The 21,567-nt window shown below is 44.4% G+C and overlaps 1 protein-coding gene across 1 annotated transcript in view; it reads right to left on the reverse strand.

The window, feature by feature from the left end:
* Positions 1-4,789: 4,789 nt before the first annotated feature.
* pcgf3 (polycomb group ring finger 3) overlaps positions 4,790-21,567 on the reverse strand; it is a 32,648-nt gene continuing 15,870 nt past the window's right edge. The window contains exons 2-10 of the mRNA XM_030369108.1: positions 18,990-19,117; positions 17,370-17,487; positions 16,464-16,560; positions 16,063-16,118; positions 15,836-15,943; positions 12,048-12,136; positions 9,489-9,626; positions 8,181-8,261; positions 4,790-7,222 (exon numbers count right to left, since the gene is read on the reverse strand). Of these exons, the coding sequence (XP_030224968.1) occupies positions 7,175-7,222; positions 8,181-8,261; positions 9,489-9,626; positions 12,048-12,136; positions 15,836-15,943; positions 16,063-16,118; positions 16,464-16,560; positions 17,370-17,487; positions 18,990-19,004 (750 nt within the window). The 5' untranslated portion in view covers positions 19,005-19,117 and the 3' untranslated portion in view covers positions 4,790-7,174. The remainder of the gene's footprint in view (positions 7,223-8,180; positions 8,262-9,488; positions 9,627-12,047; positions 12,137-15,835; positions 15,944-16,062; positions 16,119-16,463; positions 16,561-17,369; positions 17,488-18,989; positions 19,118-21,567) is intronic.

Consider the following 21,567-nt stretch of genomic DNA (forward strand, 5'->3'; position numbering starts at 1 on the left):
TGCCTCAGAGCAACTCCGAATCCACCTTCAGAAAACATCAACGAAGAGGTCAGCTACGTATTGCTATGGTGGAGATTTTTGGGAAACACTCGTACTTCGGCTGCTGCATAGTACAACTGGGATTAGTAAGCTGTCAAAATGCTAACTTCATGACTGTTTTGGGAAACGCACCCCTGCTGCCTAACACACAGACAAACACACATACACACGAGTGTCCACCATGGAATCGCAAGGAGAATGGAATCGTGCTTTCTGGGTCACATCATGCAGAGTTGGTCTTCCAAGCCTGTTTCATAATTATTAACTCTTAATCGTTTATCAGATGCCTTCATCCTATGCAACATTGAATTCAGTTACATGTCATTACGCTGCAGGTGGGTTCTGGCATCTTGCTCAAGGTAGGGTTAGATTCTATTGACGGATGCTTTTATCCAAACTCACAAATACCTACACATAGCTTAAACCTGTCAGTCAGAGTCATGCGGTAAATAATGGAATCGTAAAGCTCTGGGAATATGCATAGTGTAAAAACACAGACACACAGGCACACACACACACACACACACACACAGGCACACACACACACACACACACACACACACACACACACACACACGTGAGTATGTGAGGAACACAGGTACGAAGGAAACAAGTGTCGTCGTGTTGTGAAAAGAGGAAACAGCAGGACTCCAAATTCTTCTGGCATACATCATCATTCCCGTAATTAATGAGCCCTGCGATGGAGAATGTGGCAATGTTGTGGCTCATTAAACATCATAGCCCCCTCCATCCTTTACACCCACCACACCCTTAAGGGGTGTGTTCACAGAGACAATATGGTCCGTTTGTGACCAAATTCAGGGGACACATCGGGGGTCTCTTCATCTGGGATCCAACAGTCCTATGTTATTGCAGAACTTGTAAACCAGTTGATGGTAGTAGTTCTGCCACAACAGAAGTTGGAGGGGGGGGCGGGGGAGGGGGAGACAACTCTCCAGTATTGTGAATTAGGATTGCCGTACCACTTTAAATGCTCAGTGTTACACATCTGGTGCAAGTAAACTATTGCGTCTAGCTCTATATATTTCCTGATAAACTGGTTGCAAGACCTGCAGAAATGCTATTTGCATTTGCATGACCGCTCAGGCAGGGACTACACAGACCAGGGGATGATAAGCAACTCTCGGCTTCATTAAACGAGAAGCCTACGCATCGCAGTGAATATACTCAAAAAAACGTATTCAGCAGCCTATGCAAACAACCAAATGTCAATTTCCAGATGAACACAGACCCCTTTTGTATAGTGTGTCATGGTTTCGACTGTCTTTGAGTGACATTAAAGTGCCTTGCTCAACAGCAGGCGGGTGGTGCTTTGAGGGAGCGTTACGCGTGTTATGCAGTTACTGAGCGTTGTTACCAGTATGGAGCCAACTGCTGCTGTGAATAATTCCATAAGATAACACTTAAACAAAATCAACATTCGCTGCTAATATGTATCCATTCGACAATGCATGTAGATACAGCAACCACAGAAATCGCCTTTGTTACTCAGTTTTGAAAGTACACACCAAACATGAAACAGCAGAGCACTGATAACACTTTTAAAAAGGCATTTATTGATGAAATACACACTTAGGTTTTGACAAAAGCCTCAGAAATTTTTCTACGTAAGAAATTCCAACCCCGGTCTCGAACCCAAACTCCTTGACTTATATGTGGCAATGAAAGGAACATTTCATTACATGTGCAATAAATAACATTCATAAAAAAAAGGCGGGAAAGGGAAATGGACACCTGAATAAGTGCCTGCATTCACCAAGAAAAATGAACGATAACAAAAACAGGAAACAAACAAAGTCTGAAAGGAAAAACTGTCATAAGAACCCGAAATAAGAGACGGAAAGCGTAGTAAAGTCCAGTCGTTTTGTGTTTGCGATGCATTAGTGTAAATTCTGAGATTCCCTGGTTGCCTAACTGAAGGCAGTGTGTGTGACCTGAGGAATCGACTGGAAATAAAACAGTTTGAGCTGTACAGTGAAATCAGGAACTGTCTGAAAAACACATATTGCACATTATTCAAAATAGAATCTTTGTAAATACAAATGAACACTGCCAGATTGAAGAGAAGTATTTTGTGTTTCACTTTTCCCTCGATTCAAATATTAGCAAACCTTTTATGTGTGGTTATTACACTGAAAAATGTAGATGAGAGCACGAACAAGAAAAATAACATGAGATGTATTTTGTTATAAATTCCAAAATTTCAAAAGAACATTTGCATGAGTACAGTAGCCTGTTTCAAAATACAATGAAGGTTGATGGAGAGAATAAAGTATACAACAAAATAAACACATGGGAAAGAAATATGTTTTTAAACAAAACACAATATCGGAATATTTTACAGCCTCAATAAATAATACTAAAGTGGACAGATTTACAGAGGTCGTCTGTTATGGCTCATGGGGGCGTGCCAGAATATAGATAGCTGGGGAGGGGGGCAAATCAGTCTCAAAACACTAGAAAGTTTGTGCAGATTAGTCCTTTCCTCTCTACAGAGAACATGTGTCTGCATGCTTACATTGCCTAAAGGCTAGCCTGCAACACAGTTTGTTGTGAAGGCCAATAGTTATGTACTGTATTGCAGAGTAGTGCAGATTTCTTTAAAGCGCAAGCTCCAAGATGGACTTCTGGAGTTTTAGTTCCGTCGTACTGTCGAGCTGACCTCTGCTAACCCACAATTCTGTTTTGTTGTCTGACTGACACACACACACACACACACACACACACACACACACACACACACACACACACACACACACACACACACACACACACACACACACACACACACACACACACACACACACACACACACACACACACACACACACGCACGCTTGTGCAGCAACCCGTGAGCCCACATGCCACTGCCTTTCTACTTGAAATGCTGCGACCTAGCGCCTACAGGAACTACTTGAACACACACCTACACCTCAAAGCACCCATACTGTTCAAGACCACTTAGTCGGGTTCCACAATGCATTTTAAATAAAACATTTGTGCAGTACCTGCTTTTAATGTAGTTACTTCACAAAGAAAGCGAAGACTCACATTTTCTCTCCCTGAATAAATTTGACTAGAGTATTTAGAAAAGTATCAGGTCAGAAGATGTTAGCACCATAGTTAAGCACCATGGGAAAGGAACAGACGAGAAGCTCCTCCCAGTCGCCCAGCTTCAAGATCACCGTGGCAACGCCCCCGAAAAACACGACTCTTGAAAACGCATAAAAAAGAAAAGAAAAACATGATACAAAAAAAAAAAGTGACCTGAATATGCACTCCGGCGTCATGCCAACACATAACATGACTGTTGGGGATGTTGGTGAGTAAGGGTCGCCATCTCAACGGCTGCAGGGGGGGCTTTTGTGTGTTCAGGTGTATTCTGAACGAATACCCCAATGTCTGACAATGATGCTGTGTGATGTTCATGTACCAAACGTTTTAATGCATCATGGTTTTCTGCAGGCCGTTGGGAAATCTGTTATGCCCAAGGTCTTAAATTAGAAGGAGCTGATGAATCACTGTCAAACCATGGCATGGCTTAGACAAAGGTCCGAGGACTTTGAGAGATCTTTTGGGTTGGTTGGATTATTCGCCAGCGCTGTGGGGGGGGGGGGGGGGATTTTCCGGTAAATTATTCTGTATTGTACACATTGAAGGTAAAAACGCTGCCAAAATTAACACGATGAGAATAGTGGACAGGACAATAAGGGGTTGTCATGGGAACTATGTGAATCTACCATGAGATTGCCTTATTGTCATAAGATGGGCCGTTTTAACTGTGTAACCAACACATTTCCGGCTAATTTAGAATTGGAAACCTAGGATTAGATTATATGCAAGCCGGGATCTCAAGATAACCAAATAAGGCGAATAATAAACAATAATGAATTAATAATTATGGTTAGGGTTATTATTCTCCTGAAAATATTACGAACAAAAACAAAAAGCGTTTTGGTCAAGCTGTTCATGACAATAATCACAAGGTATTTGACAGGATTCACACAATTTTCTTTCATAAAGATCAAACAGCCAATAATGTTCCATAGTCTTCCTGTTATAGATTCTGTTGTGTCTCAGGAGAGAGTTAATACACCGTTAGCACCTGAAACATATCAAACAACTTAGTTCACCTCACAGAAGCACCTCAAACAAAGACACAGTGAATCGATGGAGAATGTGGGCTTTACCACAACAGGTCGGTTGCCTTGGTGACCGAGGCAAAACTTTCCGTTCCCACTCAAATCAAACATGTAGGTTGTTGTAGAAGGAAAAATGAATGAAACTTCCACTGAATCAATATGGGGCCTGCCCGTAATTCCGACGCCTCGTTGTTCCGACGTCTCAATGGTCCGAAATATTTCCTATTAGATCGTCATGCCACTATGCCGACGGTTCAATGTTACGAAAGCGGAACCCATTGGTCCGAAGGGCCGTTTGTCCGACTTTTCAAAAAGGTGGCACATTAGGCCGATGGTTCAATATGCCGAATAGGCCTACATATAAAGACTCACTCTTGCTCTCTCTCTTGTCACTTTGCTCTCCAAAATTCATCGTGAACGTGATATGTAGGTCTAGGTTGTATTTTGGTGCTTAGAGAGAGAGAGAGAGAGAGCGAGGTATAAATCTCTTTATATGTAGGCCTATTCGGCATATTGAACCGTCGGCCTAATGCGCCTCTTGTTTGACTTATCGGACAAACAGCCCTTCGGAACAATGGGTTCCATTTTCGTAACATTGAACCGTCGGCATGTCGATCTAATGGGAAATATTTCGGACCATTGAGACGTCGGAACAATGAGGCGTCGGAATTACGGCATGGCACCAACGATACATTGGTTGAAACGACAATAACACCATCTGAATGGCCAGGGTTAAGGCTGGAGAGGACCTCAATAGGGAATAGGGAGGTGATGACCACATTATGGGATAGGTTGGGGGTCGATGGTGATCACAGTAGTGATTAGGGTGGTGGGTGTTGGTGATCAGAGTAGTAAACAGGGTAGTGCTGACCATTAGGAATAGCGTGGTAGTAACCAGACTAAGGGATATTGTGTTGGGTGGTTGTGATCATAGAAGAGAGTCGGGTGGGGAGGACTACATTATCAGATAGGCTGAGGGTCGACGGGATCACAGAAGGGAATAGGGTGGGGTTGACCACATTATGGGATATGGTGGGGGATGGTGATGCTTCCAGTTTCGAATGAGAAAGCGATGATCGGAGGGTGGTTAAGGTGGTTAATGGCCATTGTATAACACAAGTTAAAATGGCCAGTTGAAGTGTTGGTTATCAGAGGTTGGGCATTGGTGTGGAAACAGGGTGGAAATTACTCAGAAAGCTCAAGATCTACTTCAATGGCTTTGCTGAGGTCACAGTTAAAGTCCGACAGTTGAGGAATCTTTCCAGGGTACAACATACACACATCAGCACCAAATGACAAAACAGCCATAATTTTTGTTATACAATTGTGCATCAAAACTATTGAAAAATGACTCAGTCCCCTGTGAAACATCTTATTTTGTTCATAAATGGTATTTTGAAGTGTTATTATAAATTTCTTTGAATCATATTTTTCACATTAACACCTAATATGCTAATAATCCCAATATATCATTTTTGCCTTAAATTTGCCAAGTGGGAAATTGGTGGACGGAACCAGTTTCCGTCGCGATAAGACCAGTATCTTCGAGAAGAAGCAAGCTAATAATAAGCTTCTAGCAATAGCGTCAGCTATATATTTTCTGTGTCCCAGAGATGTTTTTGATTGTTTGACAGCAGATGGATTAGTTATTAAGAAATGTAGATTAATAAAATAATAATTTCTAAGAACATGATCCCATTCTTGACTAAGGCCCTGACATTTCTCCAAGCGTTTTCCGGGGAATTTTTTATGACAGTTTGATGCACTTTTCTGTTGTACCGTATTTAAAAAATAACAGTATGTTGAATGAAATTGTATTTGAGTTGGGAGGGATTGATGAATGTGGGGTACTGAAGGTTGGATTTCTGGTTCTAGCTGAAAACTAGACATAACAGCAATTTACCAAAATAAAAGCATACGAAGGCCCCGAACACACATAGAATGGAGGATTTGATAAACATTTTTTGTGCCTTCTTCAGACAAAATAAAGATGTAGATTTATATATTCTGATACGGATAGCGGGTCTTTGTGAACCTATTTGTAAAGCCAGACTACATACATGAGGCCCAACATATAGATAGCACTTCTGGAATCCCATCTTTTAACAGTCTAAAGTCTCTCTCTCTGTCTCTCTCTGTCTCTCTCTCGCACTCTTGTAATGACATTTTATGTACAATATCTATATATAGAACATAAATTACTACACAAAAAAGTCAGCCTATTCACAAATTGACAATCTGAAGAACCCAAAAGTAAATAAAATAAACGAAAACAGAAACATGGTTTGATAAACAACTTAAGAAAAATTACATCTTGGATATAACTTTATCGATGCTCTGATGTGACTACAGTTATTTGGGAAGCAACCTACCTTGTATCAAAAAACATCCTCCTTCCCATCCAATGTTTCACCAGGAAGTAGGTCGAAAAGAATAGTACAAATAAAAAGAAAAACATGGGTTACTCCCCCAAACCCCCCTCAACGACATCGCATTGTTTGTTTGTTTGTTTGTTTGTGGTTTGTGTGTAAACAGAGCACCAATATATTCACGGCTCCATGTTTCTCGTCTGTACAAAAGTATAAATATATGCTCTTTTTCCAGCGGGAATTCTTTTTTTCCGTTCACATATTTAGGACATAGCGAACACACAATAATAATAAAAAAAAAAGGTTGATCTTAGTTCCAGGAGCTTCCAGGGAGCATTGTGTGCTGGAGGTGGGCGTCGTGTGTTAGTTCGTCCTGTCGACTCCGCCTCGTTCAGCTCTAGTTCTGCTGGTGTGGATTCTCGCACCATGGTCGGTCTCTCTCTCCCCGCGGGTTTCTCAGTACAAAAAGAAAAACTATCCCATCGGCGACACGTGACACAGAGGGCGAGCAAAACGGTCCTACCGAGACCCCCGCTGTCCGACACAAAACAAAACACGGTAAAAAAGACAACAGAAACCAAACCAAAGAGTCGGGAGTTCTGGCTACAGGAGGTCCATCTTCGGTCTGTAGTGGAGAAGGAGCGGAGATTTCTGGGGAAATAAATGGAAAAGGAGTGTCAGCATGGCTCTGAAATGATCAATCCCAGTATACCTCTTGTTTAGGGCGTTATTGTCACAAACAATTGGTTATCTCTCTCTGAATATTAATATTGGACAATAAACCCTGGGGTGGTGATGCAGGACCCTGACGCAAAGCAGAGGAGTCTAAACAAATATAACAAAGTGTTCTGAATTAATTTAAAAAAGATTGCATTGCATCTGCTAATTAAAAATCAACGGACGGTGTGTGTAGCTCCATTTTTTTCGGCAAACTTTCAGAACCGCATGGAGGAGTGCCGAAATATAGGTACTGGTATATTTTTACACACTTTACACCGATTTGTCTGTTAGCTTAAGTTGTCTGTTAGCTAAAAGATAATATATGAAGTTTGACACCACCCTGCATATAAATGTCAACACATATTTATACACACACATCTACAGACAACGTAGCAGTAGTTAGTAAGTTAAAACATTGGGAATGAACACACAAGGAATTTGTCTTGGTACACTGCTACAAAATGATCAACAAACACATACAAGAGTAACTTAGTATTTCGGTACAAAGCTCAAAGTGCGAACTTCACCTCATGTTTGTAATTCGGCTCAAAAGAGAAAGAATAAAATAGTTTTTAACGGGGTAAAGAATACCAAGCAAAATGTCGAGGGGCTTTTCACTCGTTTAAACGCATCGTATAGAACTCAAGGCTATTTGAAGTCTAGAGGCAAGTAAATAAACACCACATATTATAATTTGGCATAGTAATTTCAAATCTATGATATAAAATAATAATTTATATTCACTGTTAACATTTTACTGGAACCCCTTTCTCACGGTGTTGAACAGATCAATATTCCCCTCACACTGGAGTGGCTAAGTGAATCATTATCGCTGCGGCCTGGCTCTCGAGCGACGGATCAATGAATAAAACATGTGATCGATCAGTACCTTAAATCTCCATCTTGTCACAACAACAAATTTCAAAGTGTGGTCCTTGCCCAGGATCTCCTCGTTGCATAAAATGTCCAGCTGAGAGAGACACAAAAACATCATTATTCAACCATTAGTGGGCCCGAAAAGGCTCTGGATTCAGTCCCGGATGTCCTCAGTCTTCAAGAAGACGTCCTTGAGCGAGATGCCCTTCATTCCTGCCTGCTCCTTAAAGATGTGTAAGAATATCCAAGAGTATCCAAAAATGACTGCTAAAGACTAACAGAGGAAATGAGTAAATTAGAGACATAAAGACATGATAGTGTTGGGCATTTAGGCGTATTAATTATAGTTGGATGAGGTTAAATAATTAAGAGAAAGACAGAAAGGGGGTCCAACACTACCTTGAGGTGAAGACGGAGGGTGAATAGAAAGGGGGAGAGAGGAATTAATAACAGAGGCAGATTAAAAGAGAAGGAAGGAAACAGTGGTGGACGAGAGGAAGAGAAGGACGGAGGAAGAACGAAAGAAGGGTGGGCTCAGGAAGAGAAAGCGAAAGTGTCCTGGTGAGTCTTTTTGGAGCAGTGCCAGGTCCAGACCGGAACCCATGGTCCCGGTAACGCACCATGGTTTATTCTGTCTTAGTTGTGTTATGGGAGCCCACCCTCCCTCCCCAGCCACCCACCCACCAACACCCCCCCACCCTTCTCAATGATGGCAGATGCAAGAGAATAGCAGACATCAGCCCTGCATGGGTTAGCTCCGCCCTCTTAGGATGCAACTGACACAATATCAATCAACACAATGCCTGAACACACAAACACCTACTGACACATATAGAGCCTTACACCCACACCAGACAGAGGGGTACACACACAGACACACACGACACAGAGTGCTACCCATGCATACATACACACTGACAAACACACAAACGGAGCTATTCACACTAAAACACACACAAGTGTGCCGTTTTGACGGAGACATGACAGAATGTTACTGGGTCGACACACTACCGAGGCCTGGGTGTATGTGGTGCCGGTGTTGGTTCTAAGGGGGTGTATCCGTGTGTGCTTTGTGTGTGAACTGATCTTGAATTTGATGTCTGTATGAGTGAAAGATTCTGTTTTTCGTTTCGAATTGGATTAATTTGTCCTTCATAGCAGACGCATGTATCCAAAACACATGTCGTTAAGGAGCAGGTAGGGGTAAGGACACATTGCTGCAGCTCGATTGGGACTGAGATGGACCCTAGCGAATGGGAAAGCAGCATACGGAACCCCTGAAGCGTGTGGTGTGCCTCGCGGCCACCATGGGGCGCTGTACCTCGTTGAAGGAGGTGAGGTTGAGCTTCTTGGCGATGAACTTCTTGAGGTGCAGGACGGTGGCCTGAGCCGAGCAGCGAATCCACTTCCTCTTCAGCCCCCGCAGCTTACTGCTGTTGCACTCCAGACAGATGCTCACCTGCACACACACACACACACACACACACACACACACACACACACACACACACACACACACACACACACACACACACACACACACACACACACACACACACACACACACACACACACACACACACACACGACGAATAAGCATTGACAAATGCAAACTCTCTAGGACCCTGATCGAACTCATGCATGTTGAGTCGCACGTCCCTTTGAATGCATACAGCATGACATCACAGGCGATGTGTATATTCACCAGCACTCCGTAGATTGCTGTGTATTAATGTCTTAATGTCGATAAAAGCTTTGTAGCGTAATGCAGAACGGTGGGGGTCTCCAGTCATGGAGAACGAGTGGACCACACTGGGTTTGTGGACTGCCAGACTGGAGAAAATAACTACAAAATGGAAATGTTGTAACAGACACCACAGGAAGATGGTCAGGGGTAAATTACAGCATGAACGTGTGTCTGATTGTATGATCTCTCAACAAAGGCCCTAATGTGTGTGTGTGTGTGTGTGTGTGTGTGTGTGTGTGTGTGTGTGTGTGTGTGTGTGTGTGTGTGTGTGTGTGTGTGTGTGTGTGTGTGTGTGTGTGTGTGTGTGTGTGTGTGTGTGTGTGTGTGTGTGATCATAAAGGATTGAAATATTCCAATGTAAAGTATTCCCTATACACGACTGTGACACAAAACTATTCACATATCTCTGGGGTATTTCAGAATGCGTTACCACGGAAACGGCAGAGCAGGTTGGTGATTTTGCTATGACCTTGGTGTCTTTCACCTTCTCCTGGCTGTTCTCTATGCATCTTTCCCAGCTTCCCTCTCTTTCTCTCCACCTCTCTGAAACCCCCCCTCCTCTCTTCCTCCCCCACCCCCATGTATTTCTCTCTCTCCGTCTCACCCCTCTCCGTCTATCACTCAACCCTCTCCCATTCACCCTCTCTCTCCATTTGTCCTTCTCTCACCCGCAACCACTCATCTTTCTCTGTCTGTCTCTCTAGGCCCTTGTTCCTCTCTCTCTCGCTCGCTCGATGTGTGTGAATTGCATCAGCATACTCGGCAACATATAACCACCCACATTCACACATGGCAGTCAAAGCTAGGGTAGGCAACTCGGAGAAACCAGCCAGAGTGAGTTATACTTCTTTAAACACCCAACCTATCCCTTTGGGCCATCCTTCTAGGTCTGCTGAGCGCGTCGTGGGTACACCCCAGTCATGCACAATGAGCGCACTGGCAGTGTGCGCAGGGAGCCGGGTAGGTAGAGAGTTATGTAGACTACCCAATCCGTTACCAAGGGAAGCGCACGTGCACTAACTTGCATAGCATGAATGCATGTAGAGTGGGCTCCATGGTCTAACCAACCAGCCTCAACCATCTCCTCCTCTCTCCCACCATCTCCTCCTCATTACCTCGTCTCTCCTCCACATATCTATTACATCCAGTCTGTCTAATCCGAGTCAATTCTTCTCCCCGTCGAGGATTTTAACTCATCTCAGTACTTTTCAGCTTTTCGTCTTCTTCTCCCACCTTGTGATCCTCTCCTTCTTATTGTTCTTCAGTGTGGTCGACAACGTGCGTCGCTCACATCGCTGTGCACCAGGCCTCAGCCTTCCCCACACCTTCTCCCTCCCTGTCATTCTTCCGGCGGCAGTGGTGCCATTATGTATTCTGAACCCGTTTCAGAGGGCGGCTGAATGACCTTCGACCCCCACCAGACACCGATGTCTCTCCCAGAGGGCAGGAAGCGAGCCGATTGGCTGCTGTTGACAGCTTCTTTCAGGGAGCACTTTTTATTCTAAAAGCACGTCGGAAGGCCAGAGAGCCATTTGGCCTACAGCTCTGCAGGATCAACGACATTTGAATTCAGATCTAATCCGCAGATTACCCCTAATAAGAATATTGCTAACAGTTGCTAGATAAGATTTTATCTACGTTATAGACCTGGTTGTTCCAATGCAATTACCAAAAGCTACGACGCATCGCAATTTTAACAACCGAAAGATAACAACAATCTTGTTCTTTACCTTCGGTTTGAAAATGAGGTGATAAAATGTAACAAAAAGAAAGGTTTAAAAAGTCTGTTTGGTCAGTTGAAGTAAACTTGTCTTGCTTCCTATTGGTTTAAAACAGTTTCTTTAGTCACTGCGCTGGGGGGAGGGGCTTACTGATAGATGGGACGCTTTGTTCTACATCAATGCAAATATAAAGCAACACAAGCTGCAACTTTCGAAAAGGAGAATTTACCTAAATGAGAACCGAGAAATTGTTGAAAAAACATGACTGGCTTCCCCCAAAGCAAATAATAGTTTATCAGGAGAAGTTAGGACTCACATTTTGATGGGGATTAAACCTGCAAACATCCCGTCCCCAGAAGGCCTGCCGTGTGCTGCTATCGTGGTTAAATGCACCTGATTGGTGGAGCCGTACCTGTTCGTCGCTACGGTGATAGTCGTTGTCCTCCTCTGGTTTCTCTTCCCCGGCCTCCTTATTTGTCGTCTCCTCTGATTTTGCGTCACCTGGTTAAAAAAATAAGAATAAGATGAGGGGCCCTAGCCTGCTAACGGGATGTTGATGATAGTGTGTGAGAACATTATGTATGTCAACACACACAAACCCCCACACACACACACACACACACACACTCACTCAGTGCATGGACAACACTAACCCATCATGCATTCTAATAAATCGATGCACAATACATGATCAAAGACTTGTTCAGATGTTGTTCGACCAAAACTCTAACAGTGATCCAACGTGATTGTCTTTCGGTGCCATCTAGTCCACATGGACCAAACAACATGAGCCATTATAAGAGGTGCTTATTGGTTCAATGCGGGGGAGAAATCCTGCTCTGTTCTGACAGAAAAAGGCGGTCTGCCATCTGTTATTACTCTGTGTGGCTAATCAATTAAATAGTGGGGGTACGAGGTTCTTCTGATAGCCGGTTAGAGAGTGTCCGTCCCTCTGTGATTTAAGAGCTGGTGTCTGTATTCCAGCAAAAATCATCAGAAATCACACACCACGGGCATTTCACCGTGCAAGGGTGTTGAAAGAAATCTTTATTCTCACTCCTCCTTCGGTGAGGATACCTGCTGCAAGACATGAAAATATGTCCTTCTATCTCTCTCCTTGGTGTCTTCTTTCTCCCCTACTTCAAAAGCACTAGCTCTCTATTCATCAGACGGGGAAGAGGGTAGATGAGGAGGATGGACAGATGGAGAAAAAGAAAAGAAAGAAAGAAAGAAAGAAAGAAAGAAAGAAAGAAAGAAAGAAAGAAAGAAAGAAAGAAAGAAAGAAAGAAAAAGGGAGATGGAGAGAACAGCGGGATAGAGGGTGGGAGAGAGAGGTTTGGAGAGAGCTAGCACGAGACAGATAATCACAGTCAGACGAACATTAAACTTAAAAGAGGAACCGGCTTGTATTTCTCTCTCATGTCACTGATCAAAACAACCTAGGAGAGGAGTGATGTCTCCAAAATAACCAGAACACTGCCCATTTCACCAAACAGAGCGTTCAAGCACAGATCTCAACCGGTTTTGAAGTGATGAAAAGAGCTTTCTAGAGATTTGGGATCTACAGATTTCAAGGTTTCAACAGCCATCAAACCCAAAAAGGTAGTCACCCCATACACAAACACACTCGCACTCTGCCTTCCTCGTGGTTCAAATCCACAAGCGCCTATTCAAAATCTAGATTCATTTCTTAGTGTTCTATTAATAAGTGTTTCATTTCTTTGATGACTCGAAGAAAAGGTAATTTATTTTGGGCAAACCATTTGGGTTTCTTGAAGTTAATAACAAATGTTTATACAAAGCATTTTGGAAACAATTACTCCAATGCATTTGAATAATTGTTGTTTGCCTTTTGGGACGCTTGTGTGAGGAAAAACCAAAGCTAATCCCCCATAAGGGAGAAACTCAAATTAAACTGCTGCTGGTTTACAATCCTGGCCAAACATAAGTTAGTCAGGGTTTGCTTTTGTAGCACCTACCCTAAGAGGAGCTGTTCTTACCATATTTTCCAGTGGCTCTTTATAATTAGATACGCAACATTAGTCCACTCACGAGACAACAGGAACCACTTAACGTTTCTAAAGTCTAGCAGTAAGGGCAATTTTTACAGGCACGAAACAATAACAGCTTATAGAAGCAGTTGACGTTTTCTGATTGGCGCCCATCAGCACCAGACGAAAGAGTCCTTTCAGGTCCTAGACCCTCGACAATCAGCAACAAGACATGCAGTACCCCATCCTTCCCCAGAGACGATACCCATCGTCTAACTTTTGGACTCTTTTAATAGGTCAGGGTTAAAATAACAGACAAGAAATAAAAGCAACTCAAAGGATAAACGGCTACGTATCAAACCCTACAGACACATATAAACAGAATCTGGCCCGGATTGTGAGGGGATTGAGAAGAGAGGGGGGCTAGGCCTTCTCTGCCATTAGCACGGCGCTGATTGTCCCCGGAGAGTGGCCGGCTGATGGCTGACCCGGAGTGGACAGGATGGGCTTTGGGTCCCCTCAAAGCAACCTTGAGGGCTCCCGGGTTCCAGGAATAGACCCCGGGGCTACAGCACATGGAATGGGAACATGGCTCTTCAAGTGGAGAGTGAAAACGCTCTAAACCGAGACTCTGACTCCCTCGCTCAGTCCTCGTTTGGTTCGCCAATGAGCTACAGTTAAGAAAGCACCTGTCGCCCAGTTGGCAGGACAGAGATGTATGGAACAGCCAGTACTCTTTCTCCCTGCCATCTGCTCTCTGTGTATACTGCCTCACACGCTCCCTCCGTCTCTCTGTGTATACTGGCTCCGTCTCCCCCTTACGGTCTGTTTATCTCCCTCCCTCCTCTCCACGCTTTCAGATGTTGACTCATACCAGGAGTTTCTGGGGTGAGCCATATGAGAGAGAGCGCGACGGTATTTGTGTTCCACTATGTGCATGCCTTGGTTGTGAGTTCAACAATGTCTGTTCATCCGTGTGCATCCCTTGGTTATGTGTGCATGCCTAACTGCATGCGTATGAGCGTTCCTGCGTGTGGGTGAGTGTGCGAGCGTGTCGGTCGGCTACAGAATAACCCGGAGCTTCCAGTCGCCACTCTTGATTACCAGAGCTAAAGAGGGGGGGGGTTCAAATAGCGATTGGCCCCGGCAGCGTAAACAACCTCTGGGCACACATTCTGCCCCCCCTCCCTGGTGGACCCCTACAGCAGCCGGGCCATCAAGCACCACTAGCAGGCCAGCCCCTCTCTCTTGGTTGATCTCCTCCTCCTCCTGTACTTGTGCCACTATCTTCCGCAGTCTGGCCGAGCTCTGCTCTTGTCAATTATTAGTTTAGCGCATCCAAGTCACACAGCTAGCTTGGTTTAGGGGTTGTAGCATGACGCTAACTCACATAGCAAGCTGTAGCACATAGCTTAGCTTAAGCAGGTATAGCGTGATGCTGAAGGCTGGGTTTTACTGCTCCGCAAAGTGCTGCCTGTAGACACGGAGAGCCTTCTCCGTCGTCGGAGACCCTGTTCGAGACCCTCTCCGTAGCTCTACGTGCGCACCCAATATATTTTAACTATCCGTCGAGGCAACCGAGATGGACGCGGATGGCCTGTGATTGGTCCTCTAACAACTTAATTACCAGAATCACTTTTCCGGTTTGACTCATCTCACAACAACAGTACCGCCATTGTCGGAAGAGTTGGCTCTGTGACCGGTTGTACTTTGAATGTTGTATCGTATGTTTTCAATATTTATCAGCTCCAACTCGCAAAGCAGTGTTTGGCCCAATCCCATTTCTACCCCTTACCCCTCCCACTTCCCCTTACCCCTTCAAAACAAGGGGGAGGGGGAAGTGGGAGGGGTAGAAATGGGATTGGGCCTTTCTCTCTCGTCGTCATTGTTCACTGTGACCCGGGAGCACAACGATCAACGACCGTACCGACATTGCCGTCATGGGATTAGGCCAGTCCTGCGTGGGAACCTCTACTGATCGGGCGGCGAATTGCACTGCGTATCCAACGTCCCGACAGAGAACTTGGAAAGCTCGAGGGGTCTCACTGTGGTTACTGAGTCGGAGCAGTGTACTTTAGCCTGTACTTATTTGAGCCGATGTAGCATGACGTAACCACACAGAGCTAGCTGGATGTAGCAGGAATAGCGTGCAGCCACCAGCCGCAGCTAGCCGTGCGCTGTGATAGGGTGTGAGTGGGTCGGGTTTTACCATTCCGTTGGTCCAGGGGGGTTTTCATGTTGCACAGCTCTCCTTTGATGTCCCCAGGAACCTCCATCCCCAACTTCTGATAGAAGTCTCTCTGCTTCTTCATCTCCGCTATACAAACAGAGACAGAGAAGACCCCTTTGAACTATAGTCAGCGGGCTCTTTGCAAAGTTGAGTGAGTGAGTGAGTGAGTGAGTGAGTGAGTGAGTGAGTGAGAGAGAGTCCCCTACCCTCTTGCAATCCTGGGACGAGCTTGTATACAATGTCTTGCATTGTTCTGTCATGTCTGAAAGAGAATAACAGCAGGGGTAAGCTTCTGATTATTAGTTTATGAACATGTAGAACATATGCATCACAGTGAATAAGATAAATAAAGTGGGTAAAAAAAGAGAGAGGTAAACATAAGCAGACCCATGTGCTGCCTAAATGGATAATTCGTGGTCAGACACAGCCCCCTAGTGTACAGAAGTAGAAAACCACTACAAGTGGAGTTTTTACTAGGTTCTTACTTATATTACTTATGAAATTATATCTCATTAAAAACATATTAGGGATTGGATATCAAAGAGTTTCGGCAGTGTGCGTGTGTGTGTGCGTGTGTGCGTGTGTGTGTGTGTGTGTGTGCGTGTACCCTATGTACTGCAGCGGGTGACTTTGGTGAATCACGATTCTACAGGTGGGACACGTGTTGTTCTCCTCCAGGTACTTCACGAGACAGCTCCTGCAGACTACATCATGCATAACCACACAAACATATGTCATACGTTTGTGTCGCATGTCTTTAATCTGCTGAAGGTATGAGAGTTGTAAACAGTGAGAGCAGAATGGTGCAGATTTGGAAACCACACAACCCCTCCCAAGTCAGGCACAGTCAACTCCAAACAGATATTTTTACAGCAACTTTGATACACATGATTTAATATAACCAAATAAACCTTTTATTATTTACCATCTGGGATTAATAAAGTACTCCTCCTATGTAATAAAGTACTCTTCAGGCACAAGCCAGATATTTAGATCATGGCTTTACAATAAAAATGTTAATCATTCGATTTGCCACCTAAAATTATTGTTATTATAGTATGCTAGCGTGCTTGTACACTTAGTATTCATGACGTTTGTCTGGCTAGCCTGAGCAGCGCTAGATACTTATGTGTGTTGAGCTCAGTTGAACTATCATGGGAACTGCACCGACGTGACGAGAATCTCTTCATCTAAAAACATAATCTGGCGTATCTCCTCCAGACAAGGTGTTGGCCTACAGCACTCTCTAGTGGAATGTTGTGGCACTGCTGTGCATTAGCGCGTATTTTATGACGTCGTGGGGGAACATGCAGCAGCAGAGAAAATGAGGGACGTTATGCAGAGATCAAGAGAAATATACTGGCAGAGAGAGAGAGACAGACGGACAGACAGAATAAGCAAAAGCGAGAAAGCTAGAGCGAGGATGCACCGTAGTATCACAAGTGTGTTGGTATACAGAGATTTTAACATGATGGATAGATTTTGGCATTGTGCGTATGTGACTCAGACTCACAGGTGTGTAAACACTCCGTAACCGTGGTAGCATCGATCAGGTATCCCTCACACAGCCGACAGGTGATGTGGGCGTTGATGTCCCACAACTTGATCTTCCTGGTCAGCATGTCGGGGTTCTACACACACACACACACACACACACACACACACACACACACACACACACACACACACACACACACACACTATTGCAATGCTGCCAAAACGAGCACGCGAGGTGCCATAACAATGCCATTACACGGGCATGAGCAATATCAAAATTAATCTATTTGTTATGTAATTGAGTAATTACAAACCTGGATAATGTATTATGGTTGACAAAATAATAACACATTTAGAAATAATGCTAAAATAATTCACTATTCTCAAACAACATAATTACTTATAACATCACACAGACAGCCGTGCATAATTTGTGAGTCTACCGCCATCACTTCCTCCCTTGGTGCGGAGCAGTTCACTTACGTTGGCGTCTACACCGCCAAAAGTTGGGGGGGGGGGGTCCTTAAATAAGCGTGCTGAGCCGTACTTAATTCTCGCTACTCCTTCGTTGGGGTACCAAGCGGTCTGAAAGGGTGCCGAAAAGGTGGAGCTACACACGCCGGCGGTTGATTGGTCAATAGAACAGTCACTTTTGTGCGACAGGGGGATAAAAACAAAGAAAACACAGAGCTCCCCCCAAGGTATTTTTGGACAACGGCGAAAGCTTTGTTTATTGAAGAAAATGTTGCACAAAAGTTTGCCGTCCTTCTTGGACGTACTCCAATGTTGCCCTTTGTTTAATGTGTTGCTTTCTTCTTTCTCATTGAATATAGCAGCAGGCTACACTCTGTCACGCGGCTATGATGTCTCAATGCTTACGTAGCTGCCACGGCTGTCGCCATCCGGCTTAAACCCCGTCCTACCATAAAGGGTACTGTCGGCAGTGGGAACGCCAGCCGTAACCGTACCGAACCGCTCGGTGGAAACGAGGCATTATACCATCAGGCTGAGAGAACGCAGTGATATGCAAGGAACTAGTTTGTTTAAATCCGAAAAGCGGAGGAAGTCGCTAAAATATTTACTGATCATTTTGAGGTGAGAGGGTTGATATCAACAAGATATTTGCCGTTACAACCTCTGAAGCCCCCAAATGGTAGGGAAGCAGAGAGGACTCTTTCATCAGAAGATATTTTGGTATTGACGCTCTAGATGGTAAGCGAACAGCAGCATTAATGAAATAAATAAGTTAATGCATGTTATGAAAAGAATAACCGCCACGGGGTATAGGAATATTTTGTAAAAATTGGTAAGTGGCCGGACAGCCAAAAGGTTGCCGACCCCTGGTTATGCCCGTTGTTTATGATTAATCACTTGATAAAATAAATCTAAATTATCACCAGAGCCCTAAGAGCTTGCATTTAGTATAATAATGAGGAACCCCCAAATGGTTCAATTTCTGAAGCTCCAAGTATCAAAAAGGGTATATTTGCCTAATTCACTGATCAAAACAATCAAAATAATAAATGTATTTATGTTGATCAAATTTATTAATTGACAAAAAAATGACATAAAAGTTTCAACGACACCTATTACCAACAGAAGAGAAAGGCGGGAAAAGGTCAGGGGTCACACTCACCCCTAGCGCCGCCATGTGGACACTGCGGTTGTCGTGGCGACCACTAGCGTTCCTGTTGATGTGCACCGCTGACGTGGCTAACGTCGTTTACCGCTAACTCCTCATCATGGAATACCCCTCCTCAGCACCTGGAGAGAGAATGGGGGGGGAGGGGGGGAAGAGAGGTGAGGAGAGGGGTGGGAGGGAGGGAGGGAGGGAGGGAGGGGGGAGAGGAGGGAGGGGGGAGAGGAGGGATAAAGAAGGAGGGACGATGGAAGGAACATTGTTAGAATAATCTGTGTTATTAAGAAGAGTTCTTTGGGGGAGAATAAGTATTCTGGGACTGTACGAATAGAAAAGGCTGCTTACATCAAACTGATCTGAAAACAATTCTGAATAGAATCTTGCTTTGCCCTCGCTTGTTTCCAGTAACTAAAGCTACACCGCATTCCCACAGCTCCCAGTATGTCCTGCTTTAGCACAACCCGACGTGGTAACTACCGTTACCTGGCGCCCGAATGTGGGGTTGATTAAGAGGAATTCTGTCACGGCAAAGGTTCTGTTGTGAGAAGTGTGTGTGTTGTTTGTCTGAAGAATCCATGACTTGTGGAAACAGCCAGCCTCTCTGAGCGCGAGGTTATGATGGGAACAACAGTAGTGAAAAAAATAACAGTGGTGTCTGTCTGTCTGTCTCTCACACACACGTTATAGAGGCTGCATGCACAAGTGCACACACACTCTGCAGTGTATAGGGTACAGACATCTTCACTACCCCACACACACACACACACACACACACACACACACACACACACACACACACACACACACACACACACACACACACACACACACACACACACACACACACACACACACACACACACACACACAGGTCAGCCAAGCCGTCTACCAGACTGTAAAATGAGCTTGTTCGTGCGCAGGGTGTGTGAGGGGGACTTTTAAGGACACGCGCGGCAAGAGCCAATCAGAAAGCAGAACAGGAATGCCATTATCGCTGAACATGGGAAGTCTGGGTTCTTAGCTGCGTGCTGTGAGCAATGATGTTCATCTCAACGCAAAGCTATATTTCTCATGCCAGGGCAGACATGCTACCACCGATGCTGTTGATGTCTTGGGGAGGCAAAGACTGTGGGTTCTTAGCAACTATCAGCATGCTTTATGGACGCATACTAGACTAACTACAGAGTAAAGAGATAATGAGACTAACTCTGGTATAGCAGAAGCTCACAGATGCACAATGACAATGGGAAGTGCCGGCGGAGACACAGAGGGTTGATTGAAAGAGGAAGTTTGGCTAGGATTGCACATGTTTTTACACTGCCAAATATGCCCGTTTTATGCACACCTTTTTCCCGGCATGGTCCGTGCGTTTACACTGCCCGAGGTAAATTGCCTGCTTGAGCTAGCACCCCGATTTACCCTCCCGGACCCTACACACATTGGCAGTTTCATTTGATGTAAATTCGATAAGACGCTCCGTGGTTCCGGTGGGAAATAATGTTTTCTGCACTTGCAAATAGTTAATCGTGTTTGAAGCCTGCACTCAGACGTGAACTTATTCCTGCATGATGGTGTCTTCATTCATACAATAATAAAAATTTGGGGGTATGTAAATTATTATTAAGACGTCTAGACTCCGCGCGACAGCCCGCCTCCTCCAATGAACCAAGAAAGCCCACCGGTGACTAACGGGGATTTTACCCCCTCGAGTTCACACAGGGAAAACTGTGAAATTGCCGGGCATGCCAAGCTGCGAACAAAACCTCCTTGGCAGTGTAAAAAGGCCTACAGACAAACACACACAGCAGCATGTTCTCTGTAATACAGAAACTATTAGTCTTAGATCTTAGCGATTAATAGAAATGAATAAGTCAAGTAGTATTTTATAACGGAGAATTGATGAATTGTTAATTTAAAGTAAAAGCTGTGTCCAGGGAAAATCTGGACTTCTGCTAAACTATACCTGCTCAAAAGGTTGACCTTTTAAAAGGTCAATGCCATGCTATTATATGGATGCTTTTATATAGGTGACAGTGGGCCCCTAATACAGCATTTGAAGACGTTCAAGAAATTCATCCTTTATGCAGAAATACAGCCACTACAAGCCAGTTCCACGATGAGCTCTCCACAAACGTGCCGCTTTTTAGAAGCGGGTCAAGGTGGAGGGTGGGGGTGTGGCCCTGAGCAGCTTGCGCCCACGGCACCATACGCTCCTGTTTACAGTGGATGTATCGCATAGGGCTGGCCCGAATGCCATTTTTCAGGCTGGTTGGTTTTTCCGAGCGAATATTCGAATACTCGTTCCAGAAAAACACACCATCAAAAACCACATTAATAATCCCTATATACTCCCTGGAACCGATTTTGACAGTATCTGCATATTTTGTTGAAGATTTAATAGCTTTTGAACGTTAATTAGTAGGCCTAAGTAAGTTGGAGTTCCTTAGTTTTTCCCCGTGGAAGCAAACATCTGTTGTTCCGTTCCAAATCAGCTGTCCTCTGCCATCTCAGCCCTTACGGGAGCTTTTCAATTCATTCTGGAACGTGCATCTTTTCAGGGAATTTGTACAATAAA

The sequence above is a fragment of the Gadus morhua genome, chromosome 10, assembly GCF_902167405.1.
Source record: "Gadus morhua chromosome 10, gadMor3.0, whole genome shotgun sequence".
NCBI lineage: Eukaryota > Metazoa > Chordata > Actinopteri > Gadiformes > Gadidae > Gadus > Gadus morhua.